This window comes from Mesoplodon densirostris, chromosome 13 (assembly GCF_025265405.1).
Source record: "Mesoplodon densirostris isolate mMesDen1 chromosome 13, mMesDen1 primary haplotype, whole genome shotgun sequence".
NCBI classification, from domain to species: Eukaryota; Metazoa; Chordata; class Mammalia; order Artiodactyla; family Ziphiidae; genus Mesoplodon; species Mesoplodon densirostris.
The window spans coordinates 12,849,891-12,868,558 of record NC_082673.1 but is presented as its reverse complement, the minus strand read 5'-3'; the positions used below and the strand labels follow the sequence as shown (position 1 = coordinate 12,868,558).

At 39.7% G+C, this 18,668-nt stretch overlaps 1 protein-coding gene across 4 annotated transcripts in view; it reads right to left on the bottom strand.

Annotated features, from left to right (window-relative positions):
- Positions 1-18,668, bottom strand: part of CSPP1 (centrosome and spindle pole associated protein 1) — a 115,831-nt gene that overhangs the window by 13,101 nt on the left and 84,062 nt on the right. For all 4 annotated transcript variants that reach the window (XM_060115968.1, XM_060115970.1, XM_060115969.1 and 1 more), the window contains 7 exons: positions 18,261-18,407; positions 15,309-15,413; positions 13,476-13,542; positions 12,779-12,896; positions 8,190-8,329; positions 4,564-4,704; positions 2,392-2,438 (listed from right to left, as the gene is read on the bottom strand). In XM_060115968.1, the coding sequence (XP_059971951.1) occupies positions 2,392-2,438; positions 4,564-4,704; positions 8,190-8,329; positions 12,779-12,896; positions 13,476-13,542; positions 15,309-15,413; positions 18,261-18,407 (765 nt within the window). The remainder of the gene's footprint in view (positions 1-2,391; positions 2,439-4,563; positions 4,705-8,189; positions 8,330-12,778; positions 12,897-13,475; positions 13,543-15,308; positions 15,414-18,260; positions 18,408-18,668) is intronic.

Genomic DNA, 18,668 nt, shown 5'->3' with positions numbered 1-18,668 from the left:
CACTGAGTTCTTCCACGTACTAAATTCTTTTACATTTAACACCCACTGACTCTACGTCCGCTTTCTAGCATGACAGTAATGGAATAATAGCATCTAATATTCACCAGCTGTTCTTAGCACTGCATACACACTGCCCAGCTTCTCTTCTGCATCACAGTCCTCCACACACAGGGGAGAGTGATCAAAGCCCACCTCAGCCCTATCTTCTCCCTGACACTCTTCCCCAGTTTCACTTTGCGTTTTCCATATAATCCAGTTTCTAGGGAGGTGAACCCCAAATTTTTTAGCTTTTTTTGTAACAGCCATGTTAAACTGTTGGCTTATGCTCAGTTTCTACTCAGCAAAATATGGTGTTATTAATCCAGGATTTTGATCAAAATCTCAGAAGTTAAATTTCAGTATCTTTTCACTGAGAAATATGGCTGCCACATACAGAGAAACCTACAGGGTATTCAGAAAAGGTGTCCATACATCTCAAGCAATGTGGTACAGGGACAGGGAGGGGCTCCGCAGTCCAGCCTGCATTCAGACATGGGCTTTTCTGCTCACTGGCTGTGTGGCCATGGCTAGCAGTTTCCTCTTATGTAAAATGGGGATAAACATACCTTGTTGTGAACTTCAGAGCAAATAAATGTCAAGTACAGAGTGTTGCTACTGCAACGTTGCTATCACCATTATCACTTCAAAACCAAGCACCAACAGCTACCAACTGGTAACGCTGGGCAACCAACAGCCAGCTGAGTCTTACTTTTATAATCTGAAAATGGGGATAATACTACCTGTATCATTAGTGTGGAGGAAGATTAAATTTATTTTCAACCTCAGTCTTTCCTCAAGCTCTCTCTCTTATCCATCTACTCACCAGCTCCAACTATTTGTCTAGCAGGCATCTCAAACTTACCATGACTATAACTAAGTTCCTCACCTTCTCCCTCACCCTGAAACCCGTTTTTCCTGCTTCTTCATCTCGGTAAATAGCAACTCCAACCAAAGACCTTGAAGTCCACCTTTGACTCCTCTCGTACCCCACATCCAATATGTCAAAAATCCTATCTCCTTTCAAAGTAAATCCAACCACTTCTGACTTCCACTGCTCCCACTCCAGGCCAAAGCACCTTATCTCTTAATTAGATTATAGCAGTAGCCTCCTGTCCCCCTCAGTCTATTCTCAGTGAATGGCAGGCAGTTGTTAAAACATGAAACCAATCATGTCTGCTCAAAACTCTGGAAGCCTCTCATCACATTCACAGCATAGAAGGCAACACCCTAAGGCCCCCTGAGGCTCTGCTGTTCATCGCTCTCCGCCTCTTCTGCTCCCACCCACCCCTGCTCCTGGAGGTCCAGGCTCCCCGGGACTCCCGCTCTCCTAGTACACATGAGGCTCACTCCTGCCCGGGGCCTCTGCCTGGGAGGTTCTTCCTCCAGATGTGTCCCCCGACATTTCACACGACACCTCCCTGATGTCCTTTTTCAAATGTTACCCCTCACAGTGAGGCCCTCCCCGCTCACTGTCCTTCAGACTGTAAACCCTTCCTTCTGGTCCTCCCAGTGCCCCCTTCCCAGCTATCCAGAGCCCCACGACTCAACACACTAAATATTTTGTCTACTGTCTCTCCTTCTTTCTAGAAAGTAAGCCCTCAGAGGACAAAGGTTTTTGTTCCCTTTTGTTCACTCCTGTGCCCACACACACCTAGAACATTAGCCGGTCCACAGGAAGTATTTAACAAATGTTTGTGGAATGAACACTGGCTCATCCCATTCCTTCTGTTCAGTCTTTGCTTGATAGTCACTTCCTCAGGATAAGAGTTATGCCCTTACCTTGCTTATCTTCTTGATAGGTCTCACCACTACATGTGTTATAGACTCTTACTTCCACTACTGCTGGTAACTGACCTCACTCATTATGGCACAGGCCCTATCAGGGCTTTTAATATATTATCTCATTTAATCCTCAAAACAGCCTTTGAGCTATTTTTTATTTAGTTAATAAACATTTATATAGAAATTACTACATACTAGGCCTGTCCCTAAGTGCCTGCAGATATTAATTGATTTTAATCTTACAGCCACCCTCAAACACTATCATCCCACTTTACAGATTAGGAAACTGAGGCAAAGAAAGATTAAATACCTTGCCTGAAGTCACACAGCTAAAAACAGACTAACTTGAACAGCCTAGCCCTAGAGTCTTGTTCTTACTCATTACAATATGCTTTCTCTACATATTACACTAATATCTCTTTAGCTACCCACTACACTGATGGGACAAGTTTTAAATTCTTTCTTAACTCAGTATTCCTGAAGAATTCAAAATTGGAATACTCACTTAACCATACTCCTAAAAATTTCTATCACCCAAAAACTAGCTTGAAAAATTATAACTTTTCTTACCATTCTGTGGTCTCGTTCTTTAGTGCTTGGGACAGCATCCAAGTCAACTGTAGCCAATGGAGAGCAAAAACAAATTAAAAGGTTAGAAAATACTTTAAAAATAAAAATAAATTTTAGAATAGCTTTTGTAGGGCTTCCCTAGTGGCACAGTGGTTGAGAATCCGCCTGCCGATGCAGGGGACACAGGTTCGTGCCCCAGTCCGGGAAGATCCCACATGCCGCGGAGCGGCTGGGCCCGTGAGCCATGGCTGCTGAGCCTGCGTGTCCGGAGCCTGTGCCCCGCAACGGGAGAGGCCACAACAGTGAGAGGCCCGCGTACCGCAAAAAAAAAGAAAAAAAAAGAATAGCTTTTGTAATTAACTCTTTACTGGAGATTACTTTTCAATGATCACATTTCAGAATTTTTTAAGATACTACTTGTTTATTAATAAATATAACCCAGCGTCCAATCCATTCTAGTTGGATAAAATTCTCCCATTCACAGGTAATAAATATAAAAAGTAAAATCATTGTGAATTTAAAACTGATGCCTAAAGAAAAATAACCATCTCCCCTCATATTTCTACAATCTGTGCAGAAAATTGTTGAGAAGAGTTAAACAACTCCCTCACGTGGAATTGAAGGAAACTGAATTCAATTCCAGGCACCTGGTTCTGGGGCAGAGATTTTGGATCAGGTATCCCAAAGGCCCCTCTGATATGACCAGGGTTCCTATGTGTTCCTCTCAATAGTGCACTTTATCCTTTTAGCTACTGCCTTTGGGAATAAATAGGCTGCCAACGATAGCCTGTATTCCTTGTTAAAATATTTTATACCCACGTTTTTGATTGTTTTATATAGTTAAACCATATTCTTATGAATTAAGTCATCACAGTGTTTGGTAGAAGTTGTGGGGTAGTTGCTGTAGGGGACGGATACCCTCAGTCCCAAAATGGACCTATTTCCACATGGGGACTACTTCTGGGCTAATCAGCGCAAGTTGCCAAGATCACACCAGATCAGATCATCAGTTGGGTCTCCTAACGAAAAATGCCACCAAAATGGGTGTAAAGGTTGAAGACTGTACTTGCTTCTGTCTTCTCTCCTGATGATATGCCTACTGTTTATCACAGACTTTGGGTTACTCTGCTGTCAGAGGGTGATCAGTGAGACCACTGTTAAAAATTCTATGCAAGATGGAGGGAAGACTTTCCCTGTCAGTCTTTACTGAAGCCTTGACCTGTGATCAGGGCCTAAAGTGGTACATCACTTACTCCTGTGATACTCTCATGTAGTCAAAAATAGGTTCTTCAGATTCTGTAGGTCAGACAAGCCTGCTAATAAGGTAGGGTTTTGAATTTTCCTGAAAATAACTGCTAGGACCATCTCCTTATATTCTTGTTACCTAACTGCTGCATTTTTATGACTCATTTTCCATGGCTGCACTCAGTGGCCTGAAGGCAGGCAAAGCTGGTGAGATATGTGTGAAAGTCATGCAGGACACCCGGGTCAATAGGGCCCATTGATGTTCTCTGAGGCCACTAGCTCCATTCCACCTCTAGGTGCCTGCCCACCCCACCCCCAGTTACACACTCCCAAAGGACCCTAGGTATCTCCTTTGCAACATTCATCACACTCACACTTTTTAAGCATCTAAATTCTCCAACAGAGTATAAGCTCCTTGAGAGCAGTGGCACATTTCATTCATCACCATATACCCTGGATATGGGTCACTACCCAGGCTCATAGTAGGCACTCAGTAAGTATCTGTTGATTGGCTAATTACAAAGAAATATACTCATAGCCCAGTCTGAAGCTTTAAAGATTTTATGCTATATCAAAACTCACAGACACACACAGTAGAGAAATGTCCCATAGGACACCGATGTGTTTGCCCAGCATTCCTTCCCCTGGTACAGATGTCACCTGGCCTAGTCAAGGTACCCAATCCTCCTGGCTATCATGAGTGGCTGGGCCTCTCCTGTGCACAAATAACATACCCCAGTCAAGCCAATCACAGCCCTCTCTGGGACTTATTCTTCTCAGGGACTACAGGCCAAAAGGGGCATGTGAGTGTGCAGCTGCCCGTGGAGGGAGCCTGCCTCGGATTGAAATCAACACCAGAGGCTGAGAATGAAAGCCAACGCAAACAACCCACTGAAACTACGTGAAATAGCAATGATTATTTCTTACCTTCAGCACCTTCCTGCATTTTTATTCTATTCAGTCTCTTCTGCTGCTCTCTTAGCAAGGCTTGCTGCTGAATCTCTAAGGTATGATAATCTCTTGGAGGGTCCGGGTACATAAATTTCAAATCAACTCGTGTTTCTGAATCTGGTACAAAAATAAGTTATATAACCAAGTTAAATCTTGTTTCCAAATGAGATTTTATAAAACTTCACTATAAATAGGAACAATATAATGAGACATCAATCAGCAAAGTCAAAGGACATCATCATAAAACTAATGAACACAAAATTAACATTCTTTAAATAAATGCCTTTTCACAAACTTATCACCATTATAAGGGAGCCCCCAGAGCGAGCGGCAGCTGACTGCCACATTCTCCATCCTGACCTTCCCACTCCCCCAAGATGCCACCCAGAGCCTGCCACTATGTGCAGGTACATCCATGCAATTATTCAGATGGTTGTAACTCAGGCAGCCACCAGACACTGAATCACAGCCGATCCCTAAAATACACTGGAAAAATGAAACCATAATGTTATTGGCCAATTAATATTTGTAAGTATCATGCCAAAAAAAAAGAAAACAAGATAAATGCAGGCTGCCTGGAGCTTTAGGAGGGATGTCGTTTCTGCAGGAAATGACAGTCTAAGAATTCACCTACGCCACAAGTTCAAGAATTATCAACTGATCAGAATGAAAACGTTAAACCTTAATTTTTAAATCTTGAGAATAAAAATATAGTTCACACATTTAAAAAGTCTTGACAATATTATTCCTTTTGATCCACAGTGGAACTAATCAGAACCCTATGCCCCGCCCCCGACCCAAGTACAAAGGCCCCTCCTTGTCTCCTGCCTCTTGTTTATAGAGAAGCTGAAGTCTCCCAGGCCTCCCTGAGTCACAAAGGAGCAGGCTCAAGCAGCTAATGATCAGGACAACAGAGTCACAGACTCAGTGCCTGATGCACATTCCTGAGTTGTTTTACAGATACTGTAACTGCCACCAGAGGGAAAAAGCCGACTGCATGATGATCAGGCTGCAGCCATGACATAAACTGCTCCGCCTTGAGCAGTCGCTTGTTCTGCCCATATATGTAAATGGGCAACTACAACTGCCAGCAAAGAGATGCTACAGACCCATGCCAACAACTTCCACTCAGAATACAGCACCCTATGTCAGCATGCAGAAGTTACAAAGACCTTCATGCATGATCCCACAGAAATGGAATGATGTTCTGCCAAGTGGGGATTTGTAAGCAGCTTTTGGCAGGAAAGAGCTCTCTGCAGGAGGCCCCTTTGTCTGTCACTAACCTTAACCCAGGCACCCCCATGCTCTCTTCATCTCCAGCCTTAGCACCCACACCTTTCAAATCTTTTGATCACACGATACCTTGCCTAATGTGTTGGTTCTTTCTGTAGATCCAAGAAGTAGAAATGAAGAATAAGTAATTAACAGATGACCAGATCTCTTCCCTAGCTTCCCCTTCAGTAATCTCACAAACTGTGTGAATAAAATAGCATCTAAAGAATGATCATGGGTAGTCAACAGGCCTGCACACGGTGGGGGAGGGCGATGACTCTGACCCCATCCCAATGATTAACTGAGATGACTTCCCTCTTTCCCTTTAAAAACTTTCATGGCCCAGCAGAATCTTCAGAGATGGTTTTTGGGGGACCCTGAGTCCAGCATCTCGCCAGATTGTCAGCATTCTGATTAAAAACAACTTTCCTTTCCACCAACTTTTGCGAGCACTGATTTTTTTAAGCAACAAGCAGCCGGACCTGATTTGGTAACAGTAGTGGGAAATGAGAAGCATGCTGAATATCTAAGAATTAGAAAATGATTAAGAGCAAGGTTAACAGAAGAGACTCTGGACACATGAACTTGGATTGGACTTCCCCACTTCCAGACTCATTTTCCTCTCTATAAAAACAAGAGACATCAACAACTAAGCCATATGATCAATGAGGACTACATGTGGTAACAGGGAAATAAATGAATGGCTCAATTTTACGGTTTAAACCTTTTTGTTCTCAAGACCTCTTTACCCTCTTAAAAGTTAAGGACCCCAAAGAGCTTTTATTTACTGCCCCATACACACACCATATTAGAAATTAAACCTAAGAAATTTTTAAAACATGAATACAGAAACATATTCTATTAGCTTCAGAGCAGTGAAGTCATCACATGCCATATATGCTCTGGAAAACCTGTACACACAGGAGAGAATAAAAATGAAAAGGACAAATAATGTCTTAGTTTATAATAAAAATAGTTTTGTAAAGCAATTATACTCCAGTAGAAATGTTAAAAAAAAAATAGTTTTGACCTCAAGAAGTCCCCTGAGACCTACTGGCTTAATATAAATACCTGGCATATAATAAGTAATCAATCAATGATAGAATAAAAACATAACTATGGTATATGTAATTGATGACACATGTATATCTAAGTGAAAAAAAGCAAAATTAAATAACAATTACATCTAGTTTTCATTTTACTTTGTTTTAATTAAGCTCAGAAAGACTAGTAAATACACAAAATATTGTGTTTATATTTAGGTGATTTGAGTAAAGTGATTTTTCCCTCTTTCTAAATTTTCAAAACTTTCTAAAATAGGTATTACTTTTAAAAATAAGAGGCAGAAGAAAAGTGTAAATTCCGATTCATGTGGTGTAGTCACAAAACCACCACCCAGCAACCCGCCTCCTCCACCCCAAGAGCCGCTCTGCGAGTGCACCTGAAGAAAACTCACAGGCAACACACATGTTGGTTCCTCTCCGTCTCCCAAGCCTCTGTTACCTTGGCGATCCTACGTCCCCAGTAAGCTTTCTCTCCTCCTCCTCAGTGGCTGCATCAAATCTTCTCCACTCCCTTCCTTCAGAAGTCCTGCATTTCCTCCTTTCTACTCAGGGAGCCTGCTCTCTCCAAAGGCGTTCCCTCCCTCCCCTCTATTGTAAGCCTCTTCCTCCTGTAACAGCTTTCACATCAGCTTCCTAACAAGCTCCTCCAGCTCCAGACCCTGTGTTCCTCCCCCTCCAGGCCACCCTTCTTCCAAGGGTTCTTCTGCTCATTGCCTCTAACACTTTGCTTCCTATTTATTCAGTCCTCATTTCCAAAGCTAACTGGCTTCTGATCCCATAATTCCACCAAAAAAGATCTGGTTGAGGTCACCAGTGACCTCTGATCCACCTGACACCTTCCAATATTCATTCTATGTGGTCCCTCCTCCCCGATACACTCTCTTCCCTCAGCTTTCAGGACACCACATTCTCCTGCTCAACCTCCAGCCACTGACTCTGCCTTCTCCGCCTCTTTACTAAGCTCATCTGGCTGTCCATCCTCCACTCAATGTCAGGTGCCACTCTTCACACTATTTTACCGATCTAATCCACTCCTGAGGCTTTAAGAGCTGTATGCCCTCTAAAACAAAACCGTTAGCCAAACTAAAGGTCCATCCACCAGACTGGTGAATTGAAGAACTATACAGAAGTTTCATTCACCATCACTTAAAACATATACCATAAATGAAACTTCACTTTAGAAAAAGGATACAAACGTCTTTAAAGATACTTACATATGGGTAGGACACTCTTGCTGTATCATTAAAATAGCAGCATTCTACTCACCCCTATCTTTCAGCTCATTAAAGTCATGAATATTCTGAAAAGTAGTAGTGTCTAGGCCCTTAGGTGACTGTCTTCTGACTGGAGCCTGTAACCGATGTCTGGCCATGTCAAATACATCCATGGGATTCCTTTCTCTTTTCCTGTAGAAAATGACAAATTATGATAAAAGTGTCTTCTGGGAAGAAAATCTGAGTTGACATTTAACTCCCTGTACAAGAAATTTGGCATCTTTCACCACAATATATTATAAAAATTTATTCTAGTAGCTGTTATTTCAATTCCTCGTATTAAAAAAACAGGGTATTTATAAGGTCACTGTAATCTTTCAAAATGCTCAGAAGCAAAGTATCTTAGTGGAAGAACAGATGAGTTAGCTTTACCTTAAAATGTTCGTGTAGCAGAAAGATTAGTCTTTGGTCAAAGAAACCAAGATTCAAAGACCAGCTTTGCTACTTACTACAAGTTTGACTGCACCATCTGTAAGATGCAGATAATGTCTACCCTTTTAGTCTTGTTGTGGGCATGAGATTAAATGAAATTATATATTGTAAAGTACCCTGCATAGTACTTGACACGTACTAGGTCTCAATAAATGTTACCTTCCCCTCAGCCTAAAACAGAAATTATACAGAGAAATACAGCATAAATATGCTGCCCCAAATAATAGGTATTATCCACAGTCCCCCAACACTAATTTTACAGTGGGCTTTCCAGGAACTTGACACCTAATTAGTTAATTAATACTCTATTTCTGGAAGAATATTTCTTCCTCTGTTAACCTAGGAAGTTAGCAAAATAGGCAGGTAGCTTAGTAAGGGAGTTTTCTGCTAGGACTTTGGGGGAGTGATGATAATAGAGAACAGGGATGGGGGATGGTATCTCCAGCCCTGAAAATAAAGTATTTGCTGCTGTTTCCCTCAGCCCTAGGTGGGTCCCCTCTATTTTTTAAAATGTAGCTCTAAGCTAGAAGTTTGCCAGACTCCTGCCTTCATGTCTTTATTCACTAAATCTTCCCTAAGCACCTAGATGGGAAGAGTTGGGATCCCCACAGGCAATGCCCCCTGCTCTCCTGGGGTTTCCTTTTGTGGGGAAGGTTTCACCAAATCACCTTGTCAAGGCTGACATAGACCTCTAATAGTGAACCACCTAGGGGGATAGGAACTGCAACAGGGATTCATTAAAATGCAAAACAAATACTAAAAAGGCTTCTAGGAGGCCATTAAATTGGACTCCTGTATACCATTAATGCTAATAGTTAAGCAGGCTGTTCAGTTAGGAATTAGGTTATTAGCTCTTCTTTGCATGTGAGCTGGGGGTGCCTAGCACTATTAGGAATTCAATAATATGGTGAATTAATTAATGAATAAGAGATTCTTTTTGTGAAACTATTTATAAAACTGGAATAAAGAACCAACACTGAGATGTCTCTGATCACAATACATATCGAACACTACACCGAAGTTAAATGTATTTAACCAATTCTTGCTAAATTATGGTAATTCTAACATATATTATCTAACTTAAGTTAGCACACAGAATTTACAAAGTACTTTCAAATACATACGTTTATTTATTCTTCACTAGAATCTCATGGGGTGGAAATTATTGTGTAAGATTTGCAAGTGAGAAAACTGAAAAGCTGCCTGGCTTCTCTTTCTTACATTGGTTTGCCAAAAGAGAGCACAGTCTTCAGTTTATGAATGAAAATAAAGAAAATAGATAAGAAGTCAATGATCCATTAGATTTAATGGAATATGCATGTCTGGAATATGGAAAGCTGCCAAAGTTAAGGCATTTATAACATCTTGAAAGTAAATACAGAAAAACTATACGGACCTCTCTATTACTAAGAAGTAGTTGACCTACTATGGAAGAATTTTTTGTTGAAAATTACCACCTTGGGTTAACATTCCATTACCTAGCCAGTCTGTATCTTGAAATTTCCTCACCTTGTTTACTTAGCCAGAACATACCTAGAGAATGCCAACAAAAATCTAAGCAAAGCATAATTAGTCAGGTTAACATGCTACATTAAAATCCTACCACATCCTGGATTACAGTCAGAAATATCAGTATGAATTTAACGTGTACACAAATTGATAGACACAGGAACAATTACAGGTCATGTTTATGACTTTGTATATATACATATATTATCTAGCTCTGCCCACTGAGAGCTTGGTTTCTAAATACCATTCTCCAAGAGGAACCAGGACTCCTTGGAGAAATGGCTGATTCCAGGGCAGGGGACAGGGAATATACAAGATGAGCCTGGAGCATCTTGCAGTAACAGAAAGTAAAGAAGTGCTCAAGAAACAAAAGGATGGGACATGTCAAAGAGACACAGGAGCCAACATGAAAGAGCTCCCAATGGCCAAATTTGCAACAACTTGAGCAACAACATAAATAACATAATGTTATAATGTTATAAATAACATTATAACCCAAAGTACAAAATAAATATACATGAAACAACAGTGATATAAATAAATGGCTGAATAACTAAATAAAGAGAGGAGAAGGGACAAATCTTTCTTACAGAAGAATTCTAAATAATATATGTAGATAACCCCTCTCCAGGAGATGGAGCTTATTCCCACCACCTCTCAATTCTTGCCAGTGTGGTAAACTTAGTGATTCCAGGGCTATCATATGGATGTCACATACCTGCCGATATGATGTGATGAGAAGGCTACCCTGTGCCATTCTTTCCAAAACCCCTTAACCCCAGCCTAATCATGAGAAAACATCAGACAAATGTAGACCGGGGGACATTCTATAGGATAGTTGGCCAATACCCCTCCAGACTGTCACAATCATGAAAAACAGGAAAGACTGAAAAACTGTCCCAGAACAGAGGAGACTAGGAGATGCGACAACTAAATGCTGTGTGGTACCCTGTACTGACTAAATCCTGGAACAGAAAAAGGACACTGATGGAAAAACTGGAGGAATCCATAAAGTCTGGAATTTAGTTTGTAGTAATGTTCCAATGTCAGCTTCTTAGTCATGACAAACATATCCTGGGAATGTAAGATGTTACCAACAGGGAGCACCAGGTGAGGGGTGTATGGAAACTCTCTACACTGTGTCTGCAACTTTTCTATAACCTAAAAGTATGCCAAAATAAATGATTTATTTTTTTTAGATAAACACCCTTTAAAGAAAATGTGGTAGTTACCCACTGCATTGATTTTACAACCTACTAAAAGACTGCAACCTGCAGTTTGAAGAATACTGCTTTAGAAAATTTATGAGTCCTTTTGGCAAAAATGATCAGAAATGTTTGGTAGTCTGTTAAGTTATTTTCCTGGAAAATAAGTATTTCAGAAAACAATACACTGCTGACGGAAAATGTAAAAAATAGTTTTAAAAAGTAACTGTCTATGGTTATTCCATCTCTGAAGTTTTCCATTCCTATTATCATTTTCCTCTCAAGGACCAAGTTTCTATGCCTGACTTTTTTGAAGACCGAGAAAGGGAAAGTAAGGAGACTGTTTTTATAATTGTCTAGTCTATGTCTTCTTCTAGTCTTGTTTCCACCATCTCTTTCCTATCCTGGGCTTCCTTATCACTTAGATTAGCTTACAAAGGAACTTCTGCATCCGTCTGCCTTCTGTACTTGAGTCCCAATTTAGTCAATTATCTTTCACTCAGTGATTTCTCTGTAGTGAGGCAAACTATCTTAAAGATAGAGTGTGAAGAATGGCCTGTTCCCAATACTGATTTTTCACTAATCCTATTAAAGATGCCATGGTTAGGGATAACCCTTTTGGTTAGCCTTCAAGAAAGCGCTACTGGGCTTCCCTGGTGGCGCAGTGATTGAGAGTCCGCCTGCCGATGCAGGGGACACTGGTTCGTGCCCCGGTCCGGGAAGATCCCACATGCCGCGGAGCGGCTGGGCCCGTGAGCCATGGCCGCTGAGCCTGCACGTCCGGAGCCTGTGCCCCGCAACGGGAGAGGCCACAACAGTGAGAGGCCCGCGGACCGCAAAAAAAGAAAGCGCTACTTCTTTCTTCTTTTTTTCCTTTCTTCCTCCTATCCACAGCACCATTGTCATCACCATTGTCATAAATATATTACTGGCAGTACGGAAGGACAATTAAAATTGTTTTAAATCAACATTCATTAAATATCCCATATTTTCACAGTGAATACATTTTACAATTGTGAAGAAATGTTTTATGAAGGCAATGTTATCTACATAAAGTTGAAGAATGTGAATTAAATAGCACATTAGCTAATTAAAGAAAGAGCTATTCTGCCAAAAAAGAAAACCTACCACATACTGCAAACACACTAAAAAAATCATACACTGTTTTGAATTAGTTATACTGAGTCCCTCCACTAGACTGTAATTATTTAGCTAGATTTCTTTTGGGGGGAGGGAAAGGCTACTTCAGTCATTACAATTTCACCAATAATCCGTTAAAAACTTTTTTCAAGCATGCAAAATTCTAACAGATGTGGCTTTATGATAAAGATAATTAATCCTGTGCCAAAACTGTAGAATTATTGGATATGTTCCGATTCCTTATCCTGACAGAAAAGAACACAAGAACAAACAAAACATGCAATTCTAAACTTGCCTTATATGAACTTCATCTTCACTGTCCATGTGCAGCAACCGCCCTTGCAGACGCCGCTCTTCACTACGAAGCTGCTTTCTCATTTCTGATAATTCCATAATTACATTTTTTTTCTCCTCTGCAAATTCACATTGATAAGTGAAAAATAAGACATGTATACGAATAAAAGGTTAAACATAACCTGACTTATAAAGCTAAAATGCTCAGTGACATTTTTATGAAAGTTATTTTTAATGCTTTATATATATAGATCATATTTACGAACATCATTAAGACCCACAAACACATTTCTGATAATACGGGAATTTCAAATGGTAAGAAACATTCTTGGCGGGGGGACAGGGGAGTGTAACTATAAAGGGGCAGCACAATGGAGTTCCTATGTGGTAATGGACAGTTCTGTATCTTGATTGTGTGGTGGCTACACAACTTATACATGATAAAAATGCATAGAAATACAAACACACAGACAAACACACGTAACTTAGTGCATGTGAAAACTGTGAAACCTGATGAAGGTCTGTGGAGTATGCCAATGCCAATTTCCTGGTTGTGGTATTGCACGACTGAGGGAAGCTGGGGGAAGGGTGCACAGCACCTCTCTATACTGTTTCATGATATTTTGTGAGTCTGTTTTTCAAAACAAAAAGTTAAAAACAGAAATAGTCTGGATTACAGGTTTAATAGTCAACTCTACCTTCTGCACGAAGCTGATTTTTCCTGGCAGGTACCGGAGGAGACTGTGCCCTGGACATGGAACTTTCCTGTTTAACAATCACAACAAAGATACACTCAGTATGTCTTCCCTACTCAGAAGCTTTAAAAGAGGAATTACTTTGAAGTAACTATATGTAAGAGAAACCAAACTCCCCACCACTCTATCTATAAGCTTACTTACATTTATTTTTTCTTCCCACTGCAATGGGAGAGGCCTTGCCCCATCCAAAGATGATCCCTTCACCTGTACTCTGTATCTGATAAGTGACTCTCAGCTCCTCCATCAATTACTGTTTTTTGCCCACCCTCTTCCTCTCTCCAACCACCTTCCTAACAGCCTGTGCTTAAAAATCTCTCCATTTTTAAAAAAACTTACCTCACCCTTCATCACTCACTATCTATTGTCCATTCTCTTCCTTCATAGCCATTCTTTAAAAAACAGCATGTACAGTGCATACGGTGTTTGCTTCCTTATTCCCATTCACTCCTCACTACACAGCCTTTGCTTCTCCTACCAAGTGATCCCTCAGTGATGCATTTGATGGGCATTTTGAGCCCTTATTTTACTTGGCCAGTAGCAACTGATATCATTGCCACTCTCCCTATTTCCTAGCTCTGCTTCTTATATGTTGGTAATTCCCTCCTGTTCCATCCTCAGCCTTCTTTACTTCCCCTGAACACATCCTAGACAATCATACTAATTAGACAAGCAATAATGTTAGTAGTTTCCAAAACTATGAACCCAGTGCAGAGCGGCTTCCTTGGCCACAACCTGTATTTGCAGCTGCCTACTCTATATAACCCTCACCAGAAACCTGGCAGTTGTCACTGACTCCTACCCGTCACCCACAGTCAATAAACAGCGCTATCTGTATCTCATAAATATATCTTCAAGTTGTCACCCCTTCTTAGTTCTTAATGTCACTGCCTTCGTTTAGGTCCTCAAAGTCACACCTGGACTTCTGCAAAAGCATCTTAACTTTTCTCCATGTTTACAGTCTTGCCCAGCCTCCATAATATATCTCCACTCCACCAATGCCTGAGAGAACATTATGCAAGGCAAACATGGCCATGTCATTCTCCTATTTAAAATATTACCATGAATTCCCATACATTACCACAGACCTACCAAATCAGATCTCAGAGGGTGGGCTTGAGGAAGACATTCTAATATGTTTCTTTGTCTATTCTGGTAAAAAGCCTGTTTAATATCCACTGGCCTATGGAATAAAGTCAAACCCCTTAGCACTCCCTACAACACCCTGCATACATTCTAGCCTTCACCTCCTCTGCCATTTGGTGAGATGTCAGCAGGCCAGAACAAACCATGTATTCTCCATGCGTGCCACTTGGCTTACAGTTCCCTCCATGACTCTGCATATGCTGCAAGTCCCTCTTCCTCCTCCTCTTTATAGCAAATTCCTACTCATTCCTCAAGAGTCAACTCAAGGATCAACCCTTCTGGAACATTTTCCTGGCGCTTTTCTGATTGTAGCTCAGTCTAAAGTATAAGGGACTTTATTAGCATAGCTACAGCTAGCTAGAAGACATATTACCAGAGAAAAGGCCTTCCTGAGGGGCCTGGACAAGTACCACTTGCTAAATTATGATTTGTCAAAAGAATTTAAACTTTGGGGCACCAAGTATTATCATTTATAACTGAAGGAACAGACAAATCAATGTAAACATCATCTATATTTCAGACGTGAAAAATGTAATCTAGCTAAGTAAGATGAATAAGAAAATCTCATTCAATACCCGCAATCCAAGATAACTTAGTGAAGATGAATAAATCAAAAGAAAGAGTATATACTTGAATAAAGGAAGTTATAATGCTGTCAACTGAAGGAGGTCTTTGGAGTTTGCTTGCAATCTTGTTCTGAAGAGCAGGAACTACAGGAGAAGGCTGTCTCAAGTGCTGAGGGGGAGAAAAAAAAAAAATATATATATATATATACATACACACACACACACACACTCCAACGTATGTCTATGTGTGTATGTATATATACACACATCCCAACATGTATGTGTGTGTATATATACATACACACATCTCTAAAATCTAGATCTCTTGTCACCAAGAGCATCACAGATCATGATAAGAGTTTCTATGTCTCCGTAAGGAAATAAAACAGGGTTTCAGGTTATAGTGTAATAAAGCTAATAGTTCCCAACTTCGTATTAAAATCAAAATGCTGAAAACATAAAAACTCCCAACAAAATACAATAAGAATTATCTGGATAAAAATAATAAATGTATGTTTATAAATGTGGATGTTAAATTGTTCATTTTGCACAGTACAAAATCAAATATTACTTTCACTAGTGACTTTGATAAAATTAGAAGTATATGACAAAGTTTAAAAAAAAAAACTCTAGGTGACCACAGGCAGAATTATAAAGACAAGTTAAACCTTCTAAAGGACTGTAGAGAATGAAGCAAAGAAAGCATAGTCCACATAATTTAAAAAAAACAAAAAAAAACAGACAAACAAGTAACTGTCAAGGAAGCAAAAACCAAAAAGTCAGAAATTCAATTAATGTGATCAAATATATTGATTATGATAGTATAACTCTCAGACTAGGATTAAAAAAACAAATTTTAACAAACTAAATAAATATACAGACTGAAAAATTTTAAATGCAGACACAAAAGTAAAAACTAAGAGTAAACAAAAATATGTATCAGGCCTACATAAATTTAAAAATGACAGCTAGCAATGATAATTTCAGAATTGAGGGCAGAATGCATTAAATGGAACAAAGCTGGTCTAAAACTTTATGGTACTTCACAATTAAACTATAACAGTCATAAAATTACATATGCCGAAGAAATAGCTTTTTTCTTAGACATAATAAGAAAGTGGCAGAAACACAACTGTGAGAAACTAACAACCTTCATTCTCAATCAATTTTACAATAAAATATTCTCTGCTTTCTGCTCAGTTTTGCTATAAACCAAACACTGCTCTAAAAAACAAACTTTATCAATTAGAAATATGAATGATATGACATTTCAATGATACTTTAAAAGGATGAGCAACTATATATATCCTAAAAATGAAGGATACTGCCTAATGTTCCTGCAATACTGAAAATAAAACAAAAAATATAGATCTGACTCATAAATTCCCTTTTTATTTATTTACTTATTTATGGCTGCATTGGGCCTTCGTTGCTGCACATGGGCTTTCTCTAGTTGCTGCGAGTGGGGGCTACTCTTAGTTGCGGTGCACCGCCTTCTCATTGCGGTGGCTTCTCTTGTTGCAGAGCACAGGCTCTAGGTGCACAGGCTTCAGTAGTTGTGGCACGTGGGCTCAGTAGTTGTGGCTCACAGGCTCTACAGCACAGGCTCAGTAGTTGTGGCGCATGGGCTTAGTTGCTCTGTGGCATGTGGGATCTTCCCAGAACAGGGATTAAACCCGTGTCCCTTGCATTGTCAGGCAGATTCTTAACCACTGCGCCACCGGGGAAGGCCCTATAAATTCCCTTTTAAACAACATTTCAGCAAATTCAAATTGTGAATACTTATTTCTATCATCATAAAACCCTGGGGTGAGAAATCCAGAGAGTGTATTTGCACCAGAAATGGCTCATGTTACCTACAGTAGGTTACACATTGAACAATGTAGCAAATCACATCATAAATACACCCAAGGAGCACACTGGTTAAAAGTAATCTTTTTGTCAATTCTACTTATAAGAAATCATGTCTGTATAAATCTAAATCTCTGAAAACAATTTTTTAAAAATTAAATTGGGCTAAACGTACAAGACATAGGGTTTTTCAAGGTGTGGTTCACAGGCCAACTGCATCCAAACCCCTAAGGGTTACTAAATCACACTTAGTAAATCAGATATGTTGTAGATGAGACCCGGAAGACACATTTTTAATAAGTCCCTAGTGATACTATACAAACAAAATTTTAAATATAGCTTTGAAATATGAGCAAGGATGTGAACTGGATTTTCCTAAGGGCCTACTGGCTTTCTAGAGAGAAAACTCCTGTCTAATAATTTTGACTCACGTGCCTAAGTGTGAACATCAACCCCCATCTCAGAGACATGGACTTCAAACCAGTCTGTGGGGAGCCACAAGTTTCTTTTTTAATTTCCAATCCATTGTGGACAGATGTGTAAAACAGAGTAAGACTGAATTACAGTTGACCCTTGAACAACATGGGTTTGAACTGCACAGGTCCACTTATACAGGGATGTTTTTCTTCGTCAAACACTACAGTACTATAGTCAGTGACTGGTTGAATGTGCAGGTGTGTAGGAACCGCAGGTATGGAGGGCCAAATATAAATTACACACACACAGATTAATCCCTGCATTGTTCAAAGCTCAACTGTACTAGATAAATAAAAACTTTTAAAAGATGTTATACAATTCAAGCCCAACTATTTTATAGATTCAACAGACATAAAATTACATTGACAAATTGCTACAAAAGTTTCCAAACACCTTCAGTCTTGTCATGAACAGTTTGGAGGATGCTAGTCTACGGACTATGGGAACAAGACTAAGAATGGCGACAGAAAGTAAGCCTATTCTGTTCATAGCAGGGAAAATACAACGCAGCACAGTGACATCACCTAGTACAGGAAGTTCAGTGCACTGCACCCAGAAAAAGTACTATGACGAAAGGAGAGACAAAAGCACCTTCTCTGCTCTCTCCCTTTTGCTAACTACACCACCACTCTCACAGTGAAAGTGGGTTGAACTACGGGTTCCATAGACATTTTTGTCTGAAACTTACCTTTGTTTCTTCGCCAATTATATTTTCTCTTTCATAGTAGTGCTGAAGTTGTAGGTTATGTTTTTCTTCCTCTTCTTTCTTCTTTCTTTCTGCTTCTTTTCGTCTTTCTTCAGCTAACCGAATAAGCTCTTCATTTTTCAGCCTTTGCTTTAAAATAAAGAGAAAAATATACACTCCATACACACATTCTATAGTTCATATTTGTTTGAAATAAAGAGATAAAATTGAAGGTATAGATGATATAGTGTTCTTTAAATAAAAAAGTTGTCTGCTTAACAATAAAATATTAGGCATCTATTATAACATCCTAGTTGGCCTAAACTGTTTTTCATCTGTAAAAAGAGTCACCATTTATCTCTTTTCTTAATTTAGTCTTTCATTTTTATAAAATAGCATCTAACAAATGGA